Source organism: Schistocerca gregaria, chromosome 4, assembly GCF_023897955.1.
Source record: "Schistocerca gregaria isolate iqSchGreg1 chromosome 4, iqSchGreg1.2, whole genome shotgun sequence".
In the NCBI taxonomy this organism is placed as follows: domain Eukaryota; kingdom Metazoa; phylum Arthropoda; class Insecta; order Orthoptera; family Acrididae; genus Schistocerca; species Schistocerca gregaria.
Window position 1 is genome coordinate 383,351,915 of NC_064923.1, and position 27,545 is coordinate 383,379,459.

The following is a 27,545-nucleotide window of genomic DNA, read 5'->3' on the forward strand; positions in this document are numbered from 1 at the left end:
GGAAAATTTAGGCCTAGATCGCGACTAAGTTACTAGTAAAGAATAGAAAATGTGCTAGTTAAATACGGGGCAGTAGACACTGATGATACTAGGAGAAGTGTTTCTGTAACGAATTTTGCACTCTCAAGGAAAGCTGAATCGATTTTTTTATGTTTATGTCAATCAAAATTTCGCTTTACGTCGCGATTATCAGGACTTCAGATAACACGAAGTTTTTTCAAGAACAAGCTCTGTTGCGCCTCTAATGCTCAGTTATGCGACAAGAACGGACACTACAGCAAGTATACTGAACGAAGAAAATTTAAAGTTGACGCTATTTCCTCATAAATAAGTTCTTCTAGCGGACGAAGGAAATACCTGTGATCTCACTCGGCGGCCATCTTGAAATGCAAATCATAAGTCTCAGAGAGTTGCTAAAAGCCGTAAACTATCGCAGCCTCAAAACAATGCAATAAAATAAGGTTCCTTAGATTTATTTCCATCAGGAGCAGCTTGTTCCACGATCGTCTTAATGAGGTCCAAGATAGGAGAAAGGACGCCATCGGTCGTAAATTTTTAATCTGTTTATTGTATATCGATATCAGCTGCTGTGTACGTGTCTTAAGTTTATTGTCTGTTATCTGTCTGTAATGTCAATGAGGTGCGACTTTATTCACGATGCGTCATTACGAAATGGGCATAATTGTATCGAATATACATACACGATAGCTGAAATCGATCTGTCGTGAAAGGCCTAAATTGACAACCTATGCTGCTCTTCCTGCTATCCTGGATAAACTGAGCAATGGAAAGATAATATGATGTTACTTCGCCGGCCACCGTGGTCGAGCGGTTCTAGGCGCTTCAGTACAGAACCACGCGGCTGCTACGGTAGCAGGTTCGTATCCTGCCTCAGACATGGATGTGTTTGATGTCCTTGGGTTAATTACGATTAGTAGTTGTAAATCTATGGGACTGATGAGCGCATATGTTAAGTTCCGCAGTGCTTAGAGCCATTTCAACCATTACTGATGTTGTTTCATGAATGAATATTGCTAACTCCACAACGAAGTAAGCGATATGTTATGGATATAACACCACATTTCCAAGCCGTTCTACGCCTTAAGCATACCCACACGGAAAGATAATTTAGCTTGGTGTACAGGGATGTTGTGTGGAAATAGGGAAAGTGTGACACCCGAGTTACAGGAAGCATGCAAAATGAGTCACTGATTACGTTACTAAATTTTGATGAATGCTAGAACTATCGTAATATTGATACAATCGTAAAAGAGAGTAGTTAAAAGTGCCAGTATAGCAACAGAACTGATAGATACAGTGGAATAAATACGTATCCTCTGTCGTTAGTAATTAATAATGAAGAGATGCATATGGAATATCCGACTCCCTAGAGGTGAGAATGCAAATCGTCGTTGCTAAAAGGCAGGTATTGTCAAAAGCAATGCTAGTGTATGGAGTACGTAAATGTGGTGGTGTAAGGCTACTGCTGGTGACGAAACGTGTAACTAGCATGGCAGATAAAATACATTCCTGGAAATGGAAAAAAAGAAAACATTGACACCAGTGTGTCAGACCCACCATACTTGCTCCGGACACTGAGAGAGGGCTGTACAAGCAATGATTACACGCACGGCACAGCGGACACACCAGGAACCGCGGTGTTGGCCGTCGAATGGCGCTAGCTGCGCAGCATTTGTACACCGCCGCCGTCAGTGTCAGCCAGTTTGCCGTGGCATACGGAGCTCCATCGCAGTCTTTAACACTGGTAGCATGCCGCGACAGCGTGGACGTGAACCGTATGTGCAGTTGACGGACTTTGAGCGAGGGCGTATAGTGGGCATGCAGGAGGCCGGGTGGACGTACCGCCGAATTGCTCAACACGTGGGGCGTGAGGTCTCCACAGTCCATCGATGTTGTCGCCAGTGGTCGGCGGAAGGTGTACGTGCCCGTCGACCTGGGACCGGACCGCTGCGACGCACGGATGCACGCCAAGACCGTAGGATACTACGCAGTGCCGTAGGGGACCGCACCGCCACTTCCTAGCAAATTAGGGACACTGTTGCTCCTGGGGTATCGGCGAGGACCATTCGCAACCGTCTCCATGAAGCTGGGCTACGGTCCCGCACACACCGTTAGGCCGTCTTCCGCTCACGCCCCAACATCGTGCAGCTCGCCTCCAGTGGTGTAGCGACAGGCGTGAATGGAGGGACGAATGGAGACGTGTCGTCTTCAGCGATGAGAGTCGCTTCTGCCTTGGTGCCAATGATGGTCGTATGCGTGTTTGGCGCCGTGCAGGTGAGCGCCACAATCAGGACTGCATACGACCGAGGCACACAGGGCCAACACCCGGCATCATGGTGTGGGGAGCGATCTCCTACACTGGCTGTACACCTCTGGTGATCGTCGAGGGGACACTGAATAGTGCATCGTACATCCAAACCGTCATCGAACCCATCGTTCTACCATTCCTAGACCGGCAAGGGAACTTGCTGTTCCAACAGGACAATGCACGTCCGCATGTATCCCGTGCCACACTACCCTGGCCAGCAAGATCTCCTGATCTGTCCCCCATTGTGCATGTTTGGGACTGGATGAAGCGTCGTCTCACGCGTTCTGCACGTCCAGCACGAACGCTGGTCCAACTGAGACGCCAGGTGGAAATGGCATGGCCAGCCGTTCCACAAGACTACATCCAGCATCTCTACGATCGTCTCCATGGGAGAATAGCAGCCTGCATTGCTGCGAAAGGTGGATATACATTGTACTAGTGCCGACATTGTGCATGCTCTGTTGCCTGTGTCTATGTGCCTGTGGTTCTGTCATTGTGATTATGTGATGTATCTGACCCCAGGAATGTGTCAATAAAGTTTCCCCTTCCTGGGACAACGAATTCACGGTGTTCGTATTTCAATTTCCAGGAGTGTATATAGTTTGCTGTAAGTGTTCGTTCTAACATGACTCGGCTAACCGCAAGGAACTACCATCATTGGATTTTAGCATTAAATGGGACTGAAGAGTGTGAAATGTGTCGGGCATCCGCGATCTGGCTGTAATGAAACACACAGATATCGTGCCTCTTGCTACCTTGTATTCCAATGTTACTCCACGCCCATTACAAAGCCTGAAGTCACATCACAGATTTCGCAAGTTGTGATATTTCAACACGTGATGTCAGGAATTTTTTCCCACCTACAGAGTAGCTACAATGATTGCATTGCTCCTGAGTTTACAGAAATGAAGTGATTTTCTCTACGCTGTTCCGTAGAACACGCTATGATGACGACATGCTGATAATTACTGTTTTCGTTTAATGATTATTCAAATACCGTCGTTTCCCGGGAAAGGCGCCACCAGTTGTGTTTTCTGAGTTCGCTGTGTAGGCCAACTCACTGATTACGTTTGCCGGCCGCGGTGGTCTCGCGGTTCTAGGCGCGCAGTCTGGAACCGTGCAACTGCTACGGTCGCAGGTTCGAATCCTGCCTCGGGCATGGATGTGTGTGAAGTCCTTAGGTTAGTTAGGTTTAAGTAGTTCTAAGTTCTAGGGGACTAATGACCACAGCAGTTGAGTCCCATAGTGCTCAGAGCCATTTGAACCGTTTTTGAACTGATTACGTTTGGACGGAATAGAGTGAAATTTGCAGAAAATTGAAATCGTAATACGTTTAGACGTAGCGCAATTGGTATTAAAATGCTTCCCGTTATACAGCTTGTCACGCGGGATGTAGTTCCCACTGAAAATAAGTGCTCATAGTTACTGCACCCCGCTCCGAAGCAACCACGTTATGTAGCAAGTTTTAGTCGCTTATTGACAGCTTTCTATTCCTACACAATTTAAAATTCAAAGTCAAGTTCAGCCCTCGAATTTGTGCATTTTATATCGATATATATCTGTATTTAGACAGCTTCTATGGCAATTTAGTCTTCCTCTTTATTGTTTATAGCAAACAAATTGTTACGCTTCTCAGTTTTATGAATATCCTCCGAACATGAGAAAGCTTTCTGCAACTACATCGTCAGCTCAAAATCTATTACAAACCTATATACTACACATTACAGATCTCTTCATCTTCTGAGAACATCACACCATTACCCGGAAGAAACGAAATTGGAATTATATTAATACCTTCAGCTGCTAACAGGCGTTGATATATATCAACAAGTGAAAACGTGTGCCCCAACCGGGACTCGAACCCAGGACCTCCTGCTTGCGTGGCAGACACTCTGTCCATCTGAACCACCTTGATTGTCCACACTACGTTCGTAGTGTCCCACCCCAACACATTCATTACTCGTGGAAGACATTCTTACCAAGTACCGTAAGAGTTCTGGTCATGGCCGATGTTGTGCCAGAACTATATACTTATATGGATGTGGTGTCTGTTCTTTCGGACATTTCGGAAAGAACAAACACCATATCCATAGAAGTATATTAGCCTAAAGTGTCTTTCGGAATTTATGGATATTCATTCCCGAAATCCACTGGAAATTATGGCCTTTGCAGCAAATCTTCCATCGTGTAAAGAAGCAAGATCCAGAAGAAATTTCTGGTCTGTAATGAGACAGAGAAGAGAGAGAAAGAGAGGGAAGGAGGGAGGGGGAGAGAGAGAGAGAGAGAGATAGAGAGAGAGAGAGAGAGAGAGAGAGAGGGCGGGAGGGAGAGAGGGGGAGAGAGGGGGAGAGAGGGGGAGAGAGGGGAGAGAGGGAGAGTGGGAGAGAGGGGGAGAGGGGGAGAGAGGGAGAGATGGGGAGAAAGAGAGGGAAAGAGAGGGAGAGACCTGAAAACATTCCAAAGCCACTCCTGATAAAGAGCTAAGGATACATTTTTTAAGGAATATCATTGTCTCGATGAAACAACTATTGGAGATATAGTTGATCCCGGCACTTACCAGAGATTCTCTTCAAGGGTAAGTCACGCCGCTCGTAGTGGCAGTGCGGTTTGAGGCGCCATGTCATGCCGGAGATTCGAGTCCTCTGTCGGTCATGGGTGTGCTGTTGTTGTTAGCGTAAGTTAGTTCAAGTAGTGTGTAAGGCTAGGGAACGATGACCTCAGCAATGTGGTTACTTAGGAATTCACACATACAAGGTGAGGTCACCACTGTTCGATCATTCCACTTAACTCAAAACACTACACTAATATCTTGTTTAAGATAGAGAGACTTTCGTATAGTGATGTCTGTGTCCTCAAGCTAATACATGACTTACTTGCAACCAGCTTCGACTGTCTCATTTATGGGGCAGGTTTGTGAACTAAACGAAACTGATTTCGTTCAGTGTTGCGACTCTTCGACGTTTACGTCAGCTTTTTTGAAACCAAGGTCTAGCGGAAATATTATTACGTATTGTCCGATAGATGTTCTTATCGCAAAACAATATGACACTTACTTGAAGTCTTATTGCTAAAATAATCTCATTTCTAAAGTTATTGTGCTATCTAATAGTGTAACCCTAGTGCATTAGATATCCTTTATGTCTTTGATGAAACAGTGGAATTTGTTAAATAGGACGCTGTCGAGTACACTGCGTTTGTTGGCGCTCGTCCAGGTACAAAATGCACATAAACACTATCGCAAAATCTAGAAACAAAAGCTTTAGTATTATTGTTTTCACTAAATGGACTGTGGAGCTAGACTAAACAATATTGTAATCATTATGTGTTGGTATAGGATACACGAGATACACGCCAAAGGTTTATGACTCTACCAGACAAGAGTAAATCCAGTCGAAGGAACAATATATTCTCCGGAATAAGTGAACAGCTTTGTTGCACAATGAATCGTACGAAAGTGGCTATCGTGTATTAATTCAAAATATTTTATTATTTATGTGTATTATTTAAATCAACAAGCAGGGTTTCTGCAGTAAATGATTTAGGCAAAACAATATTTCGACATTACTTTGAAAACATTGCTTCACTCCCTTAAAGTTATTTTGGTGCTGATTATATATAATTCAGATTCACAGATCTCACCTTGGAATGGTTTTTGAAACGTATTATTGTTTTCGTTGAATTATATTAATTACGAAGAAAAATAACTGTCTTGCTAGCAAAATCTGGTTGGGGTAAATTACGATGACCGAAAAAAGAAGTTTTGACCACCAATATGCACTTGTTTACAGTACTGAGATAACGCAGACTCTGAAATGCCACAGCTGCATAATTAGTGATACTGACATCCACTAATTCCATATCACATGGACTCTAGAACACTTGACATATGTTCGCAACATAAGTCACAAATTACATTCATGTTTTTTGGATTTTGACATAGACAAATTCACTCAGCTACATAGTACACAAGGAATGCACCTACCGAGAATATCTCCCCCTGTGTTTCAAAATAAATCACAGACCTCTGAAACTTTAATTTTTGTTATGCGCAGTAGTAAATATTGTCCCGGGAAGAAAGTAAAAATACCAGAAACCTCACAAGAAAATTGTCCTGACGTTACCCTATGTTAGCAGAAGAAAGATAATCAGTTTTTGTCCTGCCTCTTCATCAAAGACAAACAGTCAAACAAATCGTATTGATGAGTTTTATTACAATAAGAAAATTACGTAAAAAACTTTGGCACGACTTAGTGGATTGTACTAATCCAATTCTATACTTAACATTTTGGCTTGACTCCCATCATTTTTGCTTGCAACTCCTTGTATTGACCGTGTTTTCAGTTAAAATTGTTGGATGTGAGGTCCGCCAGGTACCCAAACATCGTTTTTTTCAGTACCAAGACATGTTCCGGCACCACTGTGCCATCATCAGTGGGTTTTCGTTTTTACTTATTCTGTAATGTGAACATTTTTGTCAAATGATTATAAAATTATGTGGATCTTTAGTTCAAACAACAGATCGTTTCCTTATGTAAATAACTTTACATTCATGCACACCAAATGTAAATGTATTTACTAAAGGAAACGATCTGTTGTTTGAACTGAAGATGCGAATAATTTTATAATCATTTAACAAAAATGTTCACATTGTAGAGTAAATAAAAACAAAAACCCACTGATGATAACACAGTGGTGCCGAAACACGTTTGGGTACTGAGAAAAACGGTGGTTTGCATAACTGGCGGACCTCACATCCAACAATTGTATCTAGACTCATTGCTATATGTTTAGTAGCTTTTATGAAATACTAACTCAACGCCTACTGCTTAGCTCGCGTACACTGTAAAGCTTGCACACGTGTTATTGTTTTCCTTTGATGGAATTTTTATGTCGATCACAAATTGAAACAACCTCTAATCTTTTGATGCTAATTAGGATTATAGAATCGTAATCTTTTAGGCATGTACTTTTGCCCTAAAAGTGATTCTGGTAACTGAAAACCAAGGTTTTTGTTAATCAAACCTTTTTGATTTCTTGCTGTATTATTATAGTTGAAAATTTTAAATCCTACTGTATATTTCTTTATATCCAAACGAGAAGTGAAACAATAATGTTTGTAGATTTAGTTATAAAAGAAGTCTTTTAATGTGCGACGTACCTTTTTTAAAATTTTTCGTCCCCTGTAAGTGTTGAATTTCCACAAACATTGAAACATTAATTTTTATGTTGAAGAGAGAAGCGAAATATAAATTTTCGTAGCCTTAGGTTCAAAAACGTTTGCATAATGAAATAATAACATAAAAGCTTTCATCCTTTATTTCGCTTCCAAAGGGGTTGAATTTCCAAAACACTGAAACACATTTTGTCTAACGAAGAGACAAATGCAAATATTCATAGCTTTATCTTTAAAAATTCTTTCATAATATATCATTTCCATAAAACATGTCATCCCCTATTTCATCCCATAAGAGGCTTAATTTCCAAAGGCAGTGAAAAACCATTTCGTTATTTGTAACACAGCCGTCAAATAGCAGTTCTTAAAAAGGGACTTAAAGAACATTTTAGTAGTCTTTAATAATTACTTATTTTCAAAAAAGAAAAAAAACTTGCACCCACTGTTTCACTTCCATATGGGTTAAATTTTCAAAAGTGCTGAAATACATTTCTATTACCCTGACGAGGAAACCAAATACCCGATTCCATACGCCTAGCTTCAAAACGGCCTGAATAGCAGTATATTTTCACAAAATTTCCATCCCCTGTTTCATGTCTACAGTATAAGTCAGAAGTCTCTCTAAATTTCAAGCTGCAGCCCTTATGTATAAGGTAGTATAAGGCAAAAATGTCCTTTGTTTTAAAGTCATCAGTCTCCTGACTGGCCTGCTGCGGCCTACCGCAAATTCCTCTTTCCTCTCCTGTGCCAACCTCTGCAAGTCAGAGTAGCACTTGCAACCTACGTCCTCAATTATTTGCTGGGTATATTCCCATTTCTGTCTTCCTCTACAGGTTTTATCCTCTACAGCTCCCTGTAGTACCATGGAAGTCATTCCCTGAGGTCGTAACACATGTCCTGTCATCCTGTCCCTTCTTGTCAGTGTGTTCAACAAACTCCTTTCCTCTGCGGTTCAGAACCACCTCATTCCTTATCTTACCAGACTATCTAATTTTCAAAATTCGTCTGTAGCGCCACATCTCAAATGTTTCTCTTCTGCAACGGTTTTCTGACAGTCCATGTTTCACTACCATACAATGCTGTGCTCCAAACGTACATTCTGAGAACTTTCTTCTTCAATTTAAGGCATATGTTTGATACTAGTAGGCTTCCCCTGGCCAGGAATGCCTTTTTTGCCAGTGCTACTCTGCTGTTGATGTCCTCCTTGCTCCATCTGCTACTTCTCATTACTTTCGTCTTTCTTCGATTTACTGTCAGTCCATAATCTTTACTCATTAGCAGATCATGTAATTCTTCTGCACTTTCACTCGGGATATAATGTCATCACCGAATCGTATTCTTGATATCCTTTCACCTTGAATTTTAATTCCACTCCTGAATCTTTCTCCTCCTTCCGTCATTGCTTCAGTGATGTGCAGATTTAACGGTAGGGTCTTACACCCGTTTTAATCCGGGCACTTCGTTCTTGATAGTCCACTCTTATGATTCCCTCTTGATTCCTGTATGTATTGTATATTATCTATCTTTCCCTATAGCTTACCCGCTACGTCGCAGGTTACAATTCTGCCTCCGGCATGGATGTGTGTGATGTCCTTAGGTTAGTTAGGTCTAAGTAGTTCTACGTGCTAGGGGATTGGTGACCTGAGAAGTTAAGTCCCATAGTGCTCAGAGCCATTTGAACCTATAGCTTACCGCTATTTTCTAAGAATTTCGAACATCTTGCACCATTACACAATGTCGAACGCTTTTTCTAGATCGACAAAGACTGTGAACGTATCTTGATTTTTATATAGTTTTGCTTCCACTATTAACCGAAACGTCAAAATTGCCTCACTGGTGTCTTTATCTTTCCAGAAGCCAAAGTGATCGTCATCTAACACCTCCTCAATTTTCTTTCCCATTTTTCTGTATATTATTCTTGTCAGCAACTTGGATGCATTTGCTGTTAAGCTGAGTCAGCGATAATTATCGCATTTGCAGTCTTCGAAATAGAATGGGTGATACTTTTCTCAAAATCTGATGGTATGTCGCCAGACTGGTAGTTTATACACAACAATGTGAATAGTCGCTTTGTTGACGCTTCTACCAATCTTAAATATATGCAGCGTGATTTTACTAAAGCGTACAAACTGTAACTATTGACTGATGAGAGGATACGAAACGTAGAAGATCTAATGGACTTATGTCCGGAAATGCATGGTTTCCATGTTGGAGACCATTTATCCATTCGTACTTTGTTACCAAAACTGTCGCCTAAGATCCGCTGTACCGTGCGTGCGTACTTACAATAAGCATGTCTTCCTCCTAGAGGGTGGTATTGTTCCTCATACGTCATGCCCTAGAGCCCTCTCCTGCCTTAGTAACTGGTATACTGTGTCCGCATCACTTCTCTTTCTGACTATCCTTGTTGTGATATGATACAGCGTTGTACAAAATAGTTCCTTAAGCTTACCGACGTACAGGCAAATGGCAACAGGTGGCGGGCGGCAAAGTTGTTCAAAATGGTTCAAATGGCTGTGAGCACTATGGGACTTAACTTCTGTGGTCATCAGTCCCCTAGAACTTAGAACTATTTAAACCTAACTAACCTAAGGACATCATACACATCCATGACCGAGGCAGGATTCGAAGCTATAACCGTAGCGGTCGCGCGGTTGCAGACTGTAGCGCCTAGAACCGCTCGGTCACTCCGGCCGGCAGCAAAGTTGTATCAGGAGACTTATCCCGACCGACAGCAGCCACAGCATTCAATGTTTGCAACAGTGTTTCACCATTTGTCTGAGATACGGTCGTTTCAGGAAGCAGAAAATCATGAAGGACGTACCCGAAATGTTTGGACACCAGTCTTGTATGAATATGTGATTAACTCTGTGGAAGACGACCGCCGTGTCAGTACCACGCAGTAGGTTCGCCAATAAGGGGATAAGCCCGACGACCGTGTGGAACATTCTCCATGACATTTGTTATTACTTTTATCAGCTGCTGCGTGTACAGGCCTTACTTGTGACAGACTTCTCATGTCGGGCAAGTTCTGTCTTTGGTTACTTCACCAGACAACCACATCATACATCATACATCCTATTCACAGATGAGGCCACCTTTACGCGGAGTGGTATCTTCATCTTTCGTAATAGTCATCTGTGTGGCAGTATGCAGAACACACATGAATTGCTCACAGTAAATCACCAGCATCGGTGCATCCGGATTATGTGGGTTTGGAAAACTGGCGATCATATTTTGGGACCAGTCTTCTTTCCATGTCGCCTAACAGGCCGGTACTATCGGCATTTCTTGCGGACGACGTTGCCTCCACTGCTGAAAGATGTGCCATTGGTGATTCGAAGTGTTATGTGGCGTCTGCATAATGGTGCTCCTACCTACTTCGCCGTTAACTGCCGGGTGCATATCAGTCTTGTCTTAGCTGATCGATGGATCGGACGAGGGGGTCTAATTGCATGGCCCCGTCGTTCACCGGATCTCCACCCGTGCGATTCTGGTTATGGGTCCATCTCAAGAGTATCGTGTAGACAGAGCCCATTCCAAATGTGGAGACACTCGAACAGCGAATTCGTGCTGCCTTTGAAACTGCTCGGTTGCAACGTCGCTGATGTGAACGTGTGAGACAGAACATGCGACGTCGTGTACATGCATGCGTTGAGGCACTTGGAAACCATTTTCAACACTTACTATAACTGGCTGCATGGTACAGCGCTTATTAGGCCGCAGCCTCTGTAACAATGTATGATTGAATAACAGGTCTCTAGCATGGAAACCATGCATTTCCGGACATAGCTTCATTAAACTGTTTTTGTTCGGCATCCTCTCATCAATCAGTCCCCAGAGTAAGTAAGTTGCATCTACATAGAGTGATAATAAAAAAAGAAGTTAAACTAGGTCATAATTTCATAGAAATGCGCTAAAAATTAAAAATATATATATATTTTCGAGTTTTTGGAAACTCAAGAAATCCCTACATTTCACTTTTTTGTGATAACAGTCGTCTCTGTAGAATGGAATAGTAGCAGAAAGTCGATTGTGCACAAACACTTTTCGGAAGAAACGGTGCAGAAGTCATTTTCAGAAGCACTGAAACACTAAACTGCTCTAAGTAGTGAAAGAGAAATGGCTCTATGCCTCCGAATGCCTACAAATTTCGTATTTCCGTCATGACTGTACGTGAAGTATACTGTACCTGCAGAAGCGTTGCCTGTATTGCTGAATATACAGGAAGTACCTGAATTCACGGAAAGGAAAATTGCGTTTACAATGTCGCGTGGTACCCATTTAAGCTGTAATAAAATTACGTTACAGTAGCCTGTGTTTTATAATGATGTGTTATAGTTTTAGTAGCGGTCTCTCATCTCCAGCTCATTTGATTTGTAACAACAGGTATAATAAATAAGAATGCTGTACACTTTCATAGTACAATATGGAGTTCTAGATTTTAGGGGTGACGTATTTCGGGTAAGCGGATGTCTTTCATTTCGATTGATACACGCCAGTCGACATAACAGATTCAAGTGACTGAATATTGAGTGAAGTAGGCGTTTCAGTTGGGTTACGTATTTCATCTCAAAACGGAAATAGCTTCCTCATTAAATTTTTGGTCATATGTTTAACACTCACACCCAATCACACACACACACACACACACACACACACACACACACACACACACACACACACACACACGCGCGCGCGCGCGCGCGCACACACACACACTCACGCACGCACACACCAACGAATGGTAGAAACTGTGATGATAGAAATAGGGAAGTTAACAAACATAACAATCCATACTAGCAGACTGACTTCTGCTTCTGTTTGCCACACAGGGATGGAGGTGAGGGTGCAGGCGCTTGTCGGAGAGAAGGCTCTGCTGCCGTGTGACGTCACGCCTCCCACCGCGAATGACACGGCGACTCTCGTCATCTGGTTCAAGGACGAAGTCACGCCCATCTACAGGTACGTGGAGCCTCAAAGTGCTTTTTGTATACCACCTATAAAACACTGTCATGAAGTGTACGTATTGAAGAATTTCTGCGATATTTTTCTCCAAATATTTGTATGTCATGCACTGTGTGCCCTAGATGGCGTACCTATTTACCTACACCCACACTATAAACCTCAGTGGAGCACATGGTAGAGGTTACGTAGCTGGGTACTACATGTTAGAGGTTTTTCCCGTTGCAATAGCATGTGGGGCGCGGGAAGAATGGCGGCTTAACTGATTTTGTGAGTGCTGTGATGGCACTGATCACGTCTTCTGTGCTGTACGTGAGCGATACGTAGAGAGAAGAAGATTACCTCTAGTCACTTAGCCTAAACACTGCAGTCCGTCTACTTAATTGTTTACGTACGCGTGGCTCGTTTTAACAACCTAACGGTTCACCTGAGAGCTGTCAGTGGACGTGTATTAGGTCAGACATAATACTGATAGCTTAAATTGCGTCTTCTAAAGTTGAGTCCCTCTAGCAGAAGATCATGTACGACAGTGGTTCTTTCGATGATTTGGTTCTGTGAAACTGTCATAGGAATGTGCAGGTATACATTCCGATAAGGAACACATAAAATTTAGGAGCTTCGGGGATATATTCCAGAGCTGCAATATCACCTTTCACAATTAATTACATCGTGCTACAAGCTTCCAGCTGACCGCACAATATTACATCTTTGCACAACTGAAGTCTTCGTTCAGTTTTATTGTCCGAAAGCAAGCCATGTACTTATCGGTCTGAATTTAATGAAGAATCACAAACTCTTACAGTCAATCGTAGAGGTTTACACTAAGGTCACTCTGACCCAAGAGCTTTTGTTTATTATTGTACATCCGCCACCGCAAATACGCAGCGCGCGAACACCAATATAAATTCAGTATTAAGTAAGGCCTAATACAGGACGAACCTACGAAGTTGTGAGATACTGTTGATGAATTAATTTCACAGAAATATGTTTTGATGGGTCACTGTGACGCTGGAGTACACATTGTGTAATTGTTCTGTCGCTGAGTGTGAAGCATATTTATGTGAAAGTGGCACGTTACTGACGGAAGATGCTGTAAGAGTTTGTCAGACGAATTCAGTCGTGAAAGTGTCTTTCCTGAAGAAAGAGATTCTGAAGCTAATGATCATACGGCAGTTACAGATAATGTTGACACCTATCAGCTTGCCGAATTTTCAGACAGCGACGAAGAAAACACAATCGACAGCGGTGAGAATGGTGATCGTTGGAACACAGCTGCCCCTAGCAGAAGAGGCTCGCCAGTTGCCAGTGACACTGTAGACCATATTTCAGATAATAAATGGAATGCGAAGAATGTGAAGACCGAAAAAGGAGCATAGAGTTTTCTGATAGATGAGTTAATTGAAGAAACAAACGTCACTTTTACCAATGAAAAGATTCAGGGTGCCCGTCTAGTTAGTCCTGTTCTGAGCTTTACTAGTGCCACGAAGCAGTATAAGGTTCTTGTGCTGTTATGCTTACATTGCGTTGGAAGAATTAAACTGAATTTAGATGATTTATGGTTTGATGATTAGGGGATTGCATTTTTTCGTGAAACAATGAGATAGGCGCTTCATGTTTCTCACAGCTTGTCTAAGATTCGGTGATGAAAGTACAAAGGCAGGAAGACGGAATTACATAAACTCGGTCCTATCAGTCATGTGTGGAAAACTGTAACACATATACAATGTTACTGTATTACAGATAACCAGCTTGTTGAATTCAGGAGGGGTTGCCCTTTAGATGTGCATTCCAGAATAACCAAATAAATGTCTTGAAAACTGAAAATATAACTGATGCCAGGACTCATTATTGGATAAATGCCGAAGTGTGTAGCGTCTTAATATAGAAAGTAACAAATAAATACCTATGGAAGCATTGCCGAAGAATATTTTCTGAAACTCTCTGTTTGTGGATGCCTCCACAATTTCACATGTTGTGGCTTCAAAGCGAAAGATTTGTTTCATATGATCATATTCAAAGGAAAACCTCATGGGTAGTACTACCCTCAACAGAGTGCTACATTGTGCCAAGAAAGTGGAGATACTGAATGAATGAATTAATGAATGACTGAGAATACCTCAAAATATTTGTGTACTATAAGTATTTCTTCATCTAATTAAACTGTAAATAATATCTTTACATCTGCATCACTTTCAAGTTTCATAACTGAACATCTTCCTTGAAAGTTTTTAGTCTGTTTCGAATTGTGGATGCATTAATACTATTACTGACTGAATAAGAAAAGGAGAGATGTGCAATTAACAGCGTTTACTATATGAGAACCCAATTCCAGTATTAAAAATTCTATATTCAGGCAGTTTATTCACGAAATAATTGAAGGTCGTTCTGATCCTGGTGACTATTAAAGAGGTTTACACTGTTAGGGTTAATCATCCTGAGCAGTAAAACAGTGAGATCTATATCACGGCCGCTCTCGACTACAGCCGTCACCCAACTTGATGTCAAGCTGCGATGGTGTCTCCGTCCCTTAAATCTGGAGAATCAGTCGTCAGGGAAAGCAACGCTAGCATGTAAAGTCAATTGGTGAAAAGTAGTAACTTATTCAACATGAACAGCCGCGCCTTACCTCGTGACCAGGATGCAGTGTGCTACGAAATAGTACGATTAAATCGCTATTGTACTACAATGCTATCTACACAAGACCAATCAACCAGAAAAGTTTAAACAACGTTTTGCAACTCGTTGATCTTCACGACTCCTCTACTTAGGTTTTTTTTAAACTTTTCCACAACTCCCCACCGTGAGTCAAACAAAAGCCTGGCCTCTGGATTCCGGCTTCTTTCTAGAGGCTCATATCCGCTTTTCGCCCTATTCGATGTGGATCCCACATTGTACAGCAATATTCTAACCGAAGACGATGAAATATTTGTTCAATTAAGTGAGATTGGTCTCCCGCCCCATCTATCTTGTATAACACACACCATGTAGTTATTTCGTTTCATATTCGTAGAAATTGTTACTACAATGTAATTGTGTGGGTTGACGGATTTCAGTTCTGACAGACTGATATTGTAGTCATATACACACATCGAAAAAAGTTTTGCATCACCCTTTCCGAGGGATCTGGAATGTACAGAAAATTGGAAGAGAGATCAACATATACATCATTTCCGCCGTTTTCATTGCTCATGAAAACCACACGATGGATGCAGTACCACGATACAGCGAGAATTTCAGAGGTAGTGGACCAGAGTTCTGTATACACTGGTAACTCTATTACTCAGCAGCACGTCCTCATGCATTAGTGCATGCCTGTATTGCTCGTGGCATACTATCCACGAGTTCTCAAGGCACTGTTGGTCCAGATTGTCCCATTCCTCAATGGCGGTTCGGTGTGGATCCCTCAGAGTGGTTGGTGGACACATCCTCCATAAACAGACATTTTCAATGTATCCCAGGCATGTTCGACAGAGGTCATGTCTGGAGAACAAGCTGGCCACTCTATTCGAGCAACGTCGTTATCCTGAAGGAAGTCATTCACAATATGTGCACGATGGGGAGCGAATGGTCATCCATGAAGAAGAATGCCTCGCCAATATGCTGCCAATATGGTTGCACTATCAGTCGGAGGAAGACAATTACATATCGTACAGCCGTTACGACGCCTTCCATGACCACCAGCGACATACTTCGACCCCACATAATGACACAGCAAAACAACAGGAAACCACCACCTTGCGGCACTCGCTGGACAGTGTTTTTAAAGCGTTAAGCCTGACAGGTTGCCTCCAAACACATCTCTAACAATTCTCTAGATGAAGGCGTATGCTACACTCATCGGTGAAGAGAAAGTGATGCCAATCCTGAGCGGTCTATTCGGCTTGTTGCAGGGCCCATCTGTGCCGCGCTGCATGATGTCGTGGTTGCAACGATGGACCTCGTCATGTATGTCGGAGTGAAGTTGCGCATAATGGAGCATATTGTGCACAGTTTGAGTTGAAATACGATGTCCTGTGGCTGCACAAAAAGCATTATTCCACATGGTGTATATGCTGTAAGAGTTCCTCCGAGCCATAATCCGTAGGTAGCGGTCATCCACTGCATTAGTAGCCCATGGGTGGCCTGAGCGAGACATTTCATCGTCGATTCCTGTCTCTCTCAGTATCTCTTTCAAATCCGGACAAAATCGTTTCGATTCATTCCGAGATACCTGGACACTTCCATTGTTGAGAGTCCTTCCTGGCAGAAAGTAACAAGGCGGACGCCATTGATCCGCGGTATTGACCGTCTAGGCATTGTTGAACTACAGACGACACGAGCCGTGTACCTCCTTCCTGGTGGACTGACTGGAACTGATCGGCTGTCGGACACCCTCCTTGTAATAGGAACTGCTCATGCATGGTTCTTTACATCTTTAGGCGCGTTTATTGACTTCTCTGAAAGGGACTTTGTCTGTGATACAACATCCACAGTCAACGTCTATCTTTAGGAGTTCTGGCTGGCAACCGGGGTAATGCTAAACTTCTTTCATGTGTGTATGTTTTAGCATTTTGTCCTTATCTAAAACAATGTGTCAATCATTGCACCACTTCTAAGATTTTGTGCATATCTCTGTGGATATTGTTCAGTTTTCTGCAGACAGTGTTTTATAAATACACCATCGGCAAAAGTCTGAAATGACTAACAACCCTTAACTCCTAATCCTTAAGAATCGTGTTACTACTCTAAATATTGTCATGTGGCAAAGGGTGTTGTGCCATGTTTCGTAATAAAACACCCAAACACCTTTCTGATTGTACTTTTTTTTAGAAACTTATTGGTGAGGATGAATACAGAAGGCCCTGCGATGGTAATGACTCAACGTAGCAACGCCGCGGATCTCTGCGTCATATGGTGTCGCGCGCGGCGTGCACGGGCGTGCGGTGGGTCCCTCCACACATGGATGTGCTTACTATTAAGGCGCACTCAGCAGTGAATGGATTAATATTGTTAACTAGGTCATTAACGTACAACATGAACAGCAGGGCGTCCAAGGGGCACACCTGAAGTTACCTGGGCAGAAGTGTTCGAGCAACAGAAATTTAATCTGTAAGTGAAAATGATTTTTTCTCAGTCCAAACTTTGCCTAATTCAGCAGTTTTGTATGGTGAAGCTGTTTACATGGTAGCGAGTGTACCATGAACCCAGTAGAGGATGTCCGTAATTAAAGGGCCAGTTTTAGAACGCTGTAGGAAGACAACCACTACTCAGAATGATGTCAAATTTGAACAGTGCAACTCACAAATACGGTTTATTTTGTGTGAATAGCAAGCAGGAAGTTTCGTATGACTTCATGAACCGAGCTCGCACGTATGTTCAACTGGGGCAACTCACCGTCCACTGCAGTTTTTCACATCACCATCTCGCTTAAAAGTGATCCTATCCTCACATCCACGCTGTTGAAGGCGCGGGGGAAAATGTTATGGGAAAAAATTACGAAACTTTTACCTGCAGATGGTGCTGTAAGAGTCTTAACGTACATGGGGTTTGACATATACGAGTGAAAAAATTTCCATACGGCGGCTATTGTTTAAGTTGCACGTTACAGCATCTGTACTGTTCAATGTGCGTGAAAGCACACGTTCGATAGTCAACACTTATGGAACTGTTAGTTACGTAAGGCCATCCACCACAGCAAGGTAGGACCCGAAAAAATCGTTTCTTAACTGTACTGAGGCCAAAAACCACATAAAAAGCTAACTCACATCAGTTGTTGATCGTCCTGAAGCCATAAAGATCTTATAAAGCCTAATGACACCGGGTTTTAATTGTGACCCGAAAGTCTCACAAAAAGTAAATCATTTCGGTTTCTACTTGTCGTGAGACTGAAGCACGATATGTTAAGTACACTGTCCACTGTTGTCTGACAAGCTGAAATCGAGAAACAGCATGTTTACAACAGGCAGAAGGGTTTCGGGGGTCCCGTTCGGAATACGTTGCGCAATTCTTGCCTTCAGTTGAGCTACGTTCGTAAATGGAACATTGAACACATCATCTTTCAGAGAACCCCGCCAGAAGTCACACCTGTTAAGATCACGAGATCTGGACGCCGAGGCTGTAGGCAAATTACTGCTGATAAATCTTTCATTTCTGAATTGCCTCTACAGCAGAACGCTTCACTGGCTGTGCAATGAGCAGACTAGCACCGTGTCGCTTAAAAGTGATCCTACCCACACATCCACGCTGTTGAAGGTTTGGAATGACGTCGATGCGGAAAATGCTTTCACAGCGTTTACCAGTGAAGTTAAGGGTAACAGGACTCGCAGGGCTCATCTCCTAGAAAAAGTGTGCCCCTGCAATAAACAGTGCCGTCGGCACGCACTACACCGTTAGCTTTGCAGACTGAAGTGATCCGGCTGATGTGAATGCATATTTTCTGTTGTCCATAATCTGCATTTCTGCGTACTGCCATGTCCTTGGAGATATAAATGGACTTCGTCTGTCCACAGAATGTTCCATGGCCATTCGTTGTCCACTTCCATGCGAGCAAGATATTCCAGTGCAAACGTTTGTCTTGCTGGTGTCTCAGCAGGAAGCAACTCACAAATACGGTTGATTTTGTGTGCATAGTAAGCAGGACGTTTCGTATGACTTCATGCATCGAGCTCGAAATTATGTTCAACTGGGGCAATTCATCGTCCACTGCAGTTTTGCACACCACCACTCGACCCATCCTGCAGTGCTGGGGCCACATCCTTGCGAGACTTGGGATCAGCTGCTTTCCTCCCTTGCCACACTGCGTGTCGAAAGAATCTGTCTTCTCGAATTATCTAATCATTGTCTCAAGACCATCGGCAGACATCGGAACAATGTCTGTTTTAAAACCCCTGAATACCAGGAACGTCTGCAGAACTACTTTTGGAAGTGACCGTTCCCGTACAAGAGCTTCATCAGCAGTGCGTGATCCGTTATGTAGACATTCATGTTGTGCGTTAAGACACTTACAGCAATATCCATTGGAAAAATTTTCTTAATGTTTTTTGCGTAACATACCCCCTGCGTCAATAATATGCTGATCGAAATTGACGTCATTGTTTCTGACGGAGAGCGTAACCGGATGACCGGGATATTTAAGGCAATCGTTAGGTATTTAACGCATTCATCCCAAAGAAGCGAAGCATCACGATTCGAACCCCAGTCCGACACAAATTTTCAACTGTAGATGTTCCATTGCCACAAAGCGCTGAGAGGCTGGAATAATTATATCTTTCCTATTTCTTCCACATGCCATTTTCTTATTCATCAGCTGTGTCTCACATGATCACTGTTTCTGAAATTCGTGCTGGTTAACCAGGAGGTAGTAACTATTAGAGATCCCCCGTTATGTTTTAGCTCAGAATATGTTATCTCGTTGTACAGGAGTTGGTATCATTACACACATACAGAAAATACAACTTGCCTCATGAACTGTTTTCAATCCCTGTACGGTACATATCTTTAGTCTGCCAACAAGTTTCAGTAAAGAGCTTTCTACGGTTGCGCGCCCGTACAGACGCATGGTACAATTCGATAATCTGATTAGTATTAATTCATAAATTGAAGTAACTAACGAATGTAACATAACATCACCTTCTTTCAGATATGATAGGTGTTTAATTTGACCAATTTTATACAGAAGATAATCTGTGTAGTGAACTGAGATTTTTAATGCGTTTAAGATTTTTGGCGCATTGTCTTCATACGCCCACAGTAAAGGAGATATGATACCTGGAAGTACACTACATTGTGTTCACGCGATACAAAATTATTTGAAAAGTAAAAAAAAAATATTGTTTTTTCCCAACACAAACGTTGCTCAATTCAGCAGCTCTGAATGCTGAAGCTGTTCTGATGTTAGTAAATGTACGATGAATCGAATATGGCGTAAATATATGTAAGCAGGAGATCCTGGGTTCGAGTCCCATGCGTGGCAGACATTTTCAGCTGTTCCCGTTCATATTTATCAACGCCCGTAAGCAGATAATGGTTTGGATTCCATTGTAACTTTATACACAATCTGGCGCTCTTCTGTTTTGTATTACAGATTCACGACTGCAATCATGGAATTGCATTCCTCTGTAAATATCGAATAAGTATGCATGCACTCAGTTTTTTTACTTCCATCAACCAAATATTGGTCAAAATATTCTTAATGCTAAATGCTTCATTTTCTAAATTTAATTGTTGTGAACTCAGAACAGAGAAAATCACAGGCACAGTAGAAACTCTCTGTACTGTAATCACATGCCAAGGAAAAATGAAGATAATTATTCAATATGGGCAAGCGACATCATTTTACATTATTGAACCACGAGTAATAATGACCTTTACGAAGACATTTGCAAAGAGAGAGACAGTGAGGGGGAGAGGGGGAGAGAGAGAGAGAGAGAGAGAGAGAGAGAGAGAGAGAGAGAGAGAGAGAGAGAGAGGCAGAGAAAGAGAGAGAGAGAGAGAGAGAGAGAGAGAGAGAACGGGAGGGCGGGAGGGAGGGAGAGAGGTCGAGAGAGAGGGAGCTGTAGAAAGGGAGATCCCGAGAGATATGTTCAGCTGCTTAATTTAGGGAGTTTTCCTCTACACCCAGTGTCCCCTTCCTCACGATATGTTAAAGTTCTGTCTTATTCATTTATTGTGACTGGTGATTGTAATGTATGTCTGCACAGTGTCAAGTCATGTTTGTGCTATGCCATGATGTTAATAGACAAATAGTGAAACCACGTGTCCTCACACAGCCTAATGTACAGCAACAGGTTGGCCGCCGTTCCTAACGGCCCCTCTGACCGATGGATCGCTAGCAACGGTGTCACATGCCCTCACGTCACAGTACACAGTGAAGCTAAACCTAAGAGAGTAGTACAACGTCGCATGTTCTAGATTTCGAAGCCACTACTTACCGTTTACTTCATCATCTTCGTCCAAGGATTGAATGTTATAGGCACCTGCTGCGTTCTTTATCAAATCTTCACCTCCTTCGATGTCTATCTAGCTTTTTATTTCCACTTTTCAACTAGTTTTCTCATCTCACGCTGCCGATAATTCATTTTTTTCGCAATGTTTCTAATATTCGATGAAAATGGTTCTTTATACTATTCTTTTGATTTTACAGTTCTCGTCCTTTCCTTCGGCGTTTGTAGTTAAATTATAGGATACAAATTCCGATTTTCAGCAAACACACTGTTTTTTATTTTTACCCAAACATATTTCAGCACATCTGTGCCATCATCAGTGGGTTTTTGGTTACTACAAACTGTGAAATGTGAAAATATTTTACGCTGCAACCCGCTTAACAAACTGAGACCTAAAGAAGTTTTTGCACGTTTTGCTTCTTACTGTTAAGTTACGTTATATGGTTTTGTAGGACTAACTGTATGGTGGCGCACTGATACCTTCTAATCTGCAAACCAAAAGATGTAAAGGTAAATTTCATTGGCATGTTAACACATTTCATAATTTAAAGGAAGTGAATCTGGCATGTCAAATTGTTTTGCATATGTAATTGTTTCATGTGACTGATCCTACTTTTAGGTTGCAAGGACACTGCACACGTGTAATATTGTAATTTGTGTAGTTTCCTTCTTTACAAACGCGTTTTTACTTCGAAAAACTTAGTGACCACTATGTTGGTCTGTTTTCTAGCCCCGTCGGAGTTAATTTTCTCCTGAATTTGAATTCTCTTCCGATTTCTATGGAGGCCAATGAGAATGGTCAGAGAATGATCAACTTAGCTAAGAACCTGAGAGTAAGTTCAACTTACTTCAAACACAAGAGAATACATAAGGGAACATGGAGTTCACAGGATGGAAGAACCACCAACCATATAGATCACATCTTGGTGGACCAGCGCTATATCCATAATGTCATGGACGACTGTTAGTATAGAGGAGCCGACTGGGCGTCAGACCACTTCCTCGTTGTGTGTAGGCTTAAACACATGTTCACCTAATGCGTAAGAAGAAGGGGACACTAGAACCTGCTTTGAATGTTGAGAAACTAAATGAAAGTGCCATTAAAGGGCAATATGCAATAGAAATCAAAAACCGTTTTGAGGTCCTAAAGACCCTGGTAGCAAGAGAGAGCGTGGAGCAAAAATGGAAAGAAATAAAGTCCACGGTACTAAGTGTGGCGGAGGATATATAGGGAAGAAACAAGCTAATGAAGAAGAGGGATGGCTCAATAAGATGTGCCAGAAACCTACAGAAAACAGAACGAAAATGAGGGAGAAGCGGCTAGCTGACGGGGAGAATGAGCGTGAAAGGGAAGATTTTATCATCATCAGAAGGGAGGAAAAAGGGAATCCTAAGAGCAGGGTGAAGATTTGTCTGATGTGATAGAAGAAGAAACAGGAGTCGATTTAGAAGAGATAGGGAATCCAGTATTAGAATCGGAATTTAAAAGAGCTTTGGAGGACTTACGGTCAAATAAGGTAGAAGGGATAGATAACATTCCATCAGAATTTCTAAAATCATAAGGGGAAGTGGTAACAAAATGACTATTCACGTTGGTGTGTAGAATCTATGAGTCTGGCGACATACCATCTGACTTTCGGAAAAGCATCATCCACACAATTCCGAAGACGGCAAGAGCTGACAAGTGCGATAATTATCGCACAATCAGCTTAACAGCTCATGCATCGAAGCTGCTTACAAGAATAATATACAGAAGAATGGAAAAGAAAATTGAGAATGCGCTAGGTGACGATCAGTTTGACTTTAGGAAAAGTAAAGGCACGAGAGAGGCAATTCTGACGTTACGGCTAATAATGAATGCAAGGCTAAAGAAAAATCAAGACACGTTCATAGGATTTGTCGACCTGGAAAAGCGTTCGACAATATAAAATGGTGCAAGCTGTTCAAGATTCTGAAAAAAGTAGGGGTAAGCAATAGGGAGAGACGGGTCAAATACAATATGTACAACAACCAAGAGGGAATAATAACAGTGGACAATCAAGAGCGAAGTGCTCGGATTAAGAAGTGTGTAAGACAAGGCTGTAGCCTTTCGCACCTACTCTGTACATCGAGGAAGCAATGATGGAAATAAAAGAAAGGTTCACGAGTGGAATTAAAATACAAAGTGAAAGGATATCAATGATACGATTCGCTGATGATATTGCTATCCTGATTGAAAGTGAAGAAGAATTAAATGATCTGCTGAACGGAATGATCAGTCTAATGAGTACACAGTATGGGTTGAGAGTAAATCGGAGAAAGACGAAGGTGCCGGCCGCAGTGGCCTCGCGGTTCTAGGCGCGCAGTCCGGAACCGTGTGACTGCTACGGTCGCAGATTCGAATCCCGCCTCGGGCATGGATGTGTGTGATGTCTTTAGGATAGTTAGGTTTAAGTAGTTCTAAGTTCTAGGGGACTGATGACCACAGCAGTTGAGTCCCATAGTGCTCAGAGCCATTTTGAAAGACGAAGGTATTGAGAAGTAGTAGAAATGAGAACAGCGAGAAACTTAACATCAGGACTGATGGTCACGAAGTCAATGAAGTTAAGGAATTCTGCTACCTAGGCAGTAAAATAACCAATGACGGACCGAGCAAGGAGGACATCAAAAGCAGACACGCTATGGCAAAAAAGGCAATTTTGGCCAGGAGAAGTCTACTCATATCAAATACCGGCCTTAATTTGAGGAAGAAATTTCTGAGGATGTACGTCTAGAGTACAGCATTCTATGGTAGTGAAACATGGACTGCGGGAAAACGGGAACAGAAGAGAATCGAAGCATTTGAGATGTGGTGCTATAGACGAATGTTGAAAATTAGGTGGACTGATAAGGTAAGGAATGAGGAGGTTCTTCGCAGAATCGGAGTGGAAAGGAATATCTGGAGAACACTGATAAGGAGAAGGTACAGGATGATAGGACATCTGCTAAGACATGAGGGAATGACTTCCATGGTACTAGAGGGAGCCGTAGAGGGCAAAAACTGTAGAGGAAGACAGATCTTGGAATACGTCAAGCAAATAATTGAGGACGTAGGTTGCAAGAGGTACTCTGAGATGAAGAGGTTAGCACAGGAAAGGAATTCCTGGCGGGCCGCATCAAACCAGTCAGTGGACTGATGAAAAAAAAAATTAATAAATAAATAAATAAAATAAAAGAGCAGGGAAGAAAATATATCTAACCTGTTTGCTAGGACAAGTTGAGGCGGTGTGGTAAAACAAGATCTTAGGGCAATTCTTCCAAAGTATAAAAAATCGGAAACGTGAAGTTCAGAGCCCAACTTGTTTCATAGAGATGAGAACGGCAGCTGGATAAGTTACAAAGAAAGACTTGTAAGAAGATGGAAAGAATACTTCTCACAATTGCTGAATCGCCCAGACCCAGATGAGATATCACCTACAAACACTATGGAGGAAAGGAAAGATGAAGAAGAATGGGAAGTTAGTGAAGGACAGATAAAGATCGCAATCAAAGAACTCAGAAACAACAAATGCCCAGTGGAGGACAGAATAAAATCACAATTAATCAAGGAGGGAGGTGAGAGCTTACACTTAATAATATGTGGACTTATACAGTTGATATGGAAGAAGGAAACACTGCCAGAAAAATGGAAACTGACTATATTATGCCCAACATACAGGAAGGGGAGCAAATGGAATGCAGTACCTACGGCGGAATCAACTTGTTGAATGTAACGTATAAGGTGCTGTCTATCATTATCTAACCATTCATATAGTACACCATACCGGAGTACCAAGCTGGCTTTCCAACAAACCGATTGACAATAGATCACATTTTCATACTAGGCCAATTGTTTGAAAAACGCTGGGATTATGATAAATATATCTACAGCCAGTTAGTCGAATTTCAACGTGCATATGACAGCATCCACAGGATACCGTATGGAATGCAATGCGTGACTTCAGAATACCTGCACCGAGCGAGGTGGCACAGTGGCTAGTACACTGGACTTGCGTTCTGGAGGACGATGGTTCAATCCCGTGTCCAGCCGTCCTGATTTAGGTTTTCCGCGATTTACCTAAATCGCTCCAGGCAAATGCCAGGTTGGTTCCTTTGAAAGGGCACAGCCAACTTCCTTCCCACTCCTCCCTTAATCGGATGAGACTGGTGACCTCGCTGTCTGTTCTCCTCCCCCAAAACAACCACACTCCTTCACTTCTGAATCCCTGAGAAGCCAGTGAGAATGGGGCACGCTTGTGTGGAAGAGTCAAAGCAGCAGTACGTTTCCGAGGAGCCACATCAGAAACACTCGATATTGAGATAGGCCTCAGGCAAGTTAATGCTCTCTTGTGTTCAGTTTAATGTAATCTTAGAAAAAGTAATAAAAGAGTGTAGGTAACAGGAGTGGGCTGGAGTGGAGATGGACGGTAACTTCAAATGTATCGCATATGCAGATGACGTAGTACTACTATGTGAATCAAAGCACGAGTGAAAGGAATGTACCAGAAAATAAAGAACTATGCTCAGAAGGTAGGCCTCAAAGAGAATCCAGACAAAACAGGGTTCATGCATTTAAAAAATTTTCAAATGACTCTGAGCACTATGGAACTTAACATCTGCGGTCATCATTTCCCTACACTTAGAACTACTTAAATCTAACTAGCCTAAGGACATTACACACATCCATGTCCGAGGTAGCATTCGAACCTGCGACCATAGCAGTCGTGTGATACTGGACTGAAGCGCCTAGAATCACTCGGCCACCGCGGCCGGCTTCATTCAATAAGGAAGAAGACAAGAGCAGGAAGAATTTCTTGAGGTAGATGGTAAGAGGTTCAAGAGAGTACACCGGTACAAATATTTGGGAGCTTGGTATACCGCGGACAACAACATAAAAATGGACATCAAGAGAAGAATAGCATTGGGAATGAAGTGCATGCATTCCCTCAGAGATACGCTCGGCTCTAAATCGATCTCAGTGAACACTGTGATGAAAATCTACAACTCAGTGATATGCCCAGCAGTAATGTACGGTTCAGAAACATGGAGCATGTCTAAGTGAGAAAAGGAAAAACTATTAATATTTGAAGGAAGATATCGGGACTAGTTCTAGATAACGGAGAATGGAGAAGGAGGAAAAACGAGGAAATCTACGTTCTGATGCGACAACCAGCTGTCCTACAGAAGATAAAGGGCAAAAGAATACGATGGGTGGGCAATGTAGCCCGTTTTCCAGGTGGAAGACAGGCGAAGATGGCACTAAAGGGAAAGCCAAACACCAAACGCCCCATTGAACGACGAAGGCGGCGCTGGACGGACGACCTGGCGAACGACCTAGTAGCCCTGGGAACTGAAGACACCTGGAGGAACCGAGCACAAAACAGGAAGGAATGGAGCAATTTATGGAAGCAGTACGTGGTCAGCAGGGCCTGTGATCGCTAGATATCTATCCGTTGTATTGTGTTTAGTTCCTGGGTGTAATCCTGTTTGCTTATGGGTGTTGTGTTCAATGTGTGAAGCATGAATCAGAAGTTTTCTTGCTTGTGTGCCTGTGAGTGGTTTCACAGATTCTTAATGTTTGTACTTGTGGTTGTCGGTTTCCTGAATATTCTGAAATCATGTGTTTGTTTTTCCTATGGTGAGGTCTAGGGCATTTTGTGTGCTGTCTGTTTTTGTTTGTAATTTAAAGTGAATTTTTGGATGTATGTTTTTTATTTCCTTGTGTAGCTGTTCTGCAAGAATGTGTGTTGTTTATCTATCAAGCATATTATGTCACCGACTTACCGATACCAGGAAAAGACTTCGTATATTTCTGGTTTTATTATGGATTAGAAGATCCTATTCTCTAGGTTGCTCATGAATATATTGGCTAGGAGGCCACTAATGGGTGATCCTTTGGCAGCCCTTCCTGTTGGTTATAAATATAAATTTGCAGTCACTGCAACGTCATAGTCAGTCTCGTGTCTTTCAGGAAAAGTTTCTTCAAGTACAGGCAAATATTGTATCATATCTCCTGCATCTGTACTAGACGTTTTCTCATCGTGTCTATTTGATGGTATTTTAACCAGACAAACATCAGCTACCTCAGTGACCTTTGAAACCGCAGAAATAGTAGGTGCATTATCTGCATCGTAGTCTCCTCCGTATTCTGAATATTCTG

General features: G+C 42.3%; 1 protein-coding gene across 1 annotated transcript in view; it reads left to right on the top strand.

Annotated features, from left to right (window-relative positions):
- The window catches only part of LOC126267423 (nephrin-like), a 1,327,372-nt gene that overhangs the window by 384,671 nt on the left and 915,156 nt on the right, over nt 1-27,545 (top strand). Inside the window, exon 2 of the mRNA XM_049972675.1 lies at nt 12,338-12,467. Coding sequence (XP_049828632.1) covers nt 12,338-12,467 — 130 coding nt within the window. The remainder of the gene's footprint in view (nt 1-12,337; nt 12,468-27,545) is intronic.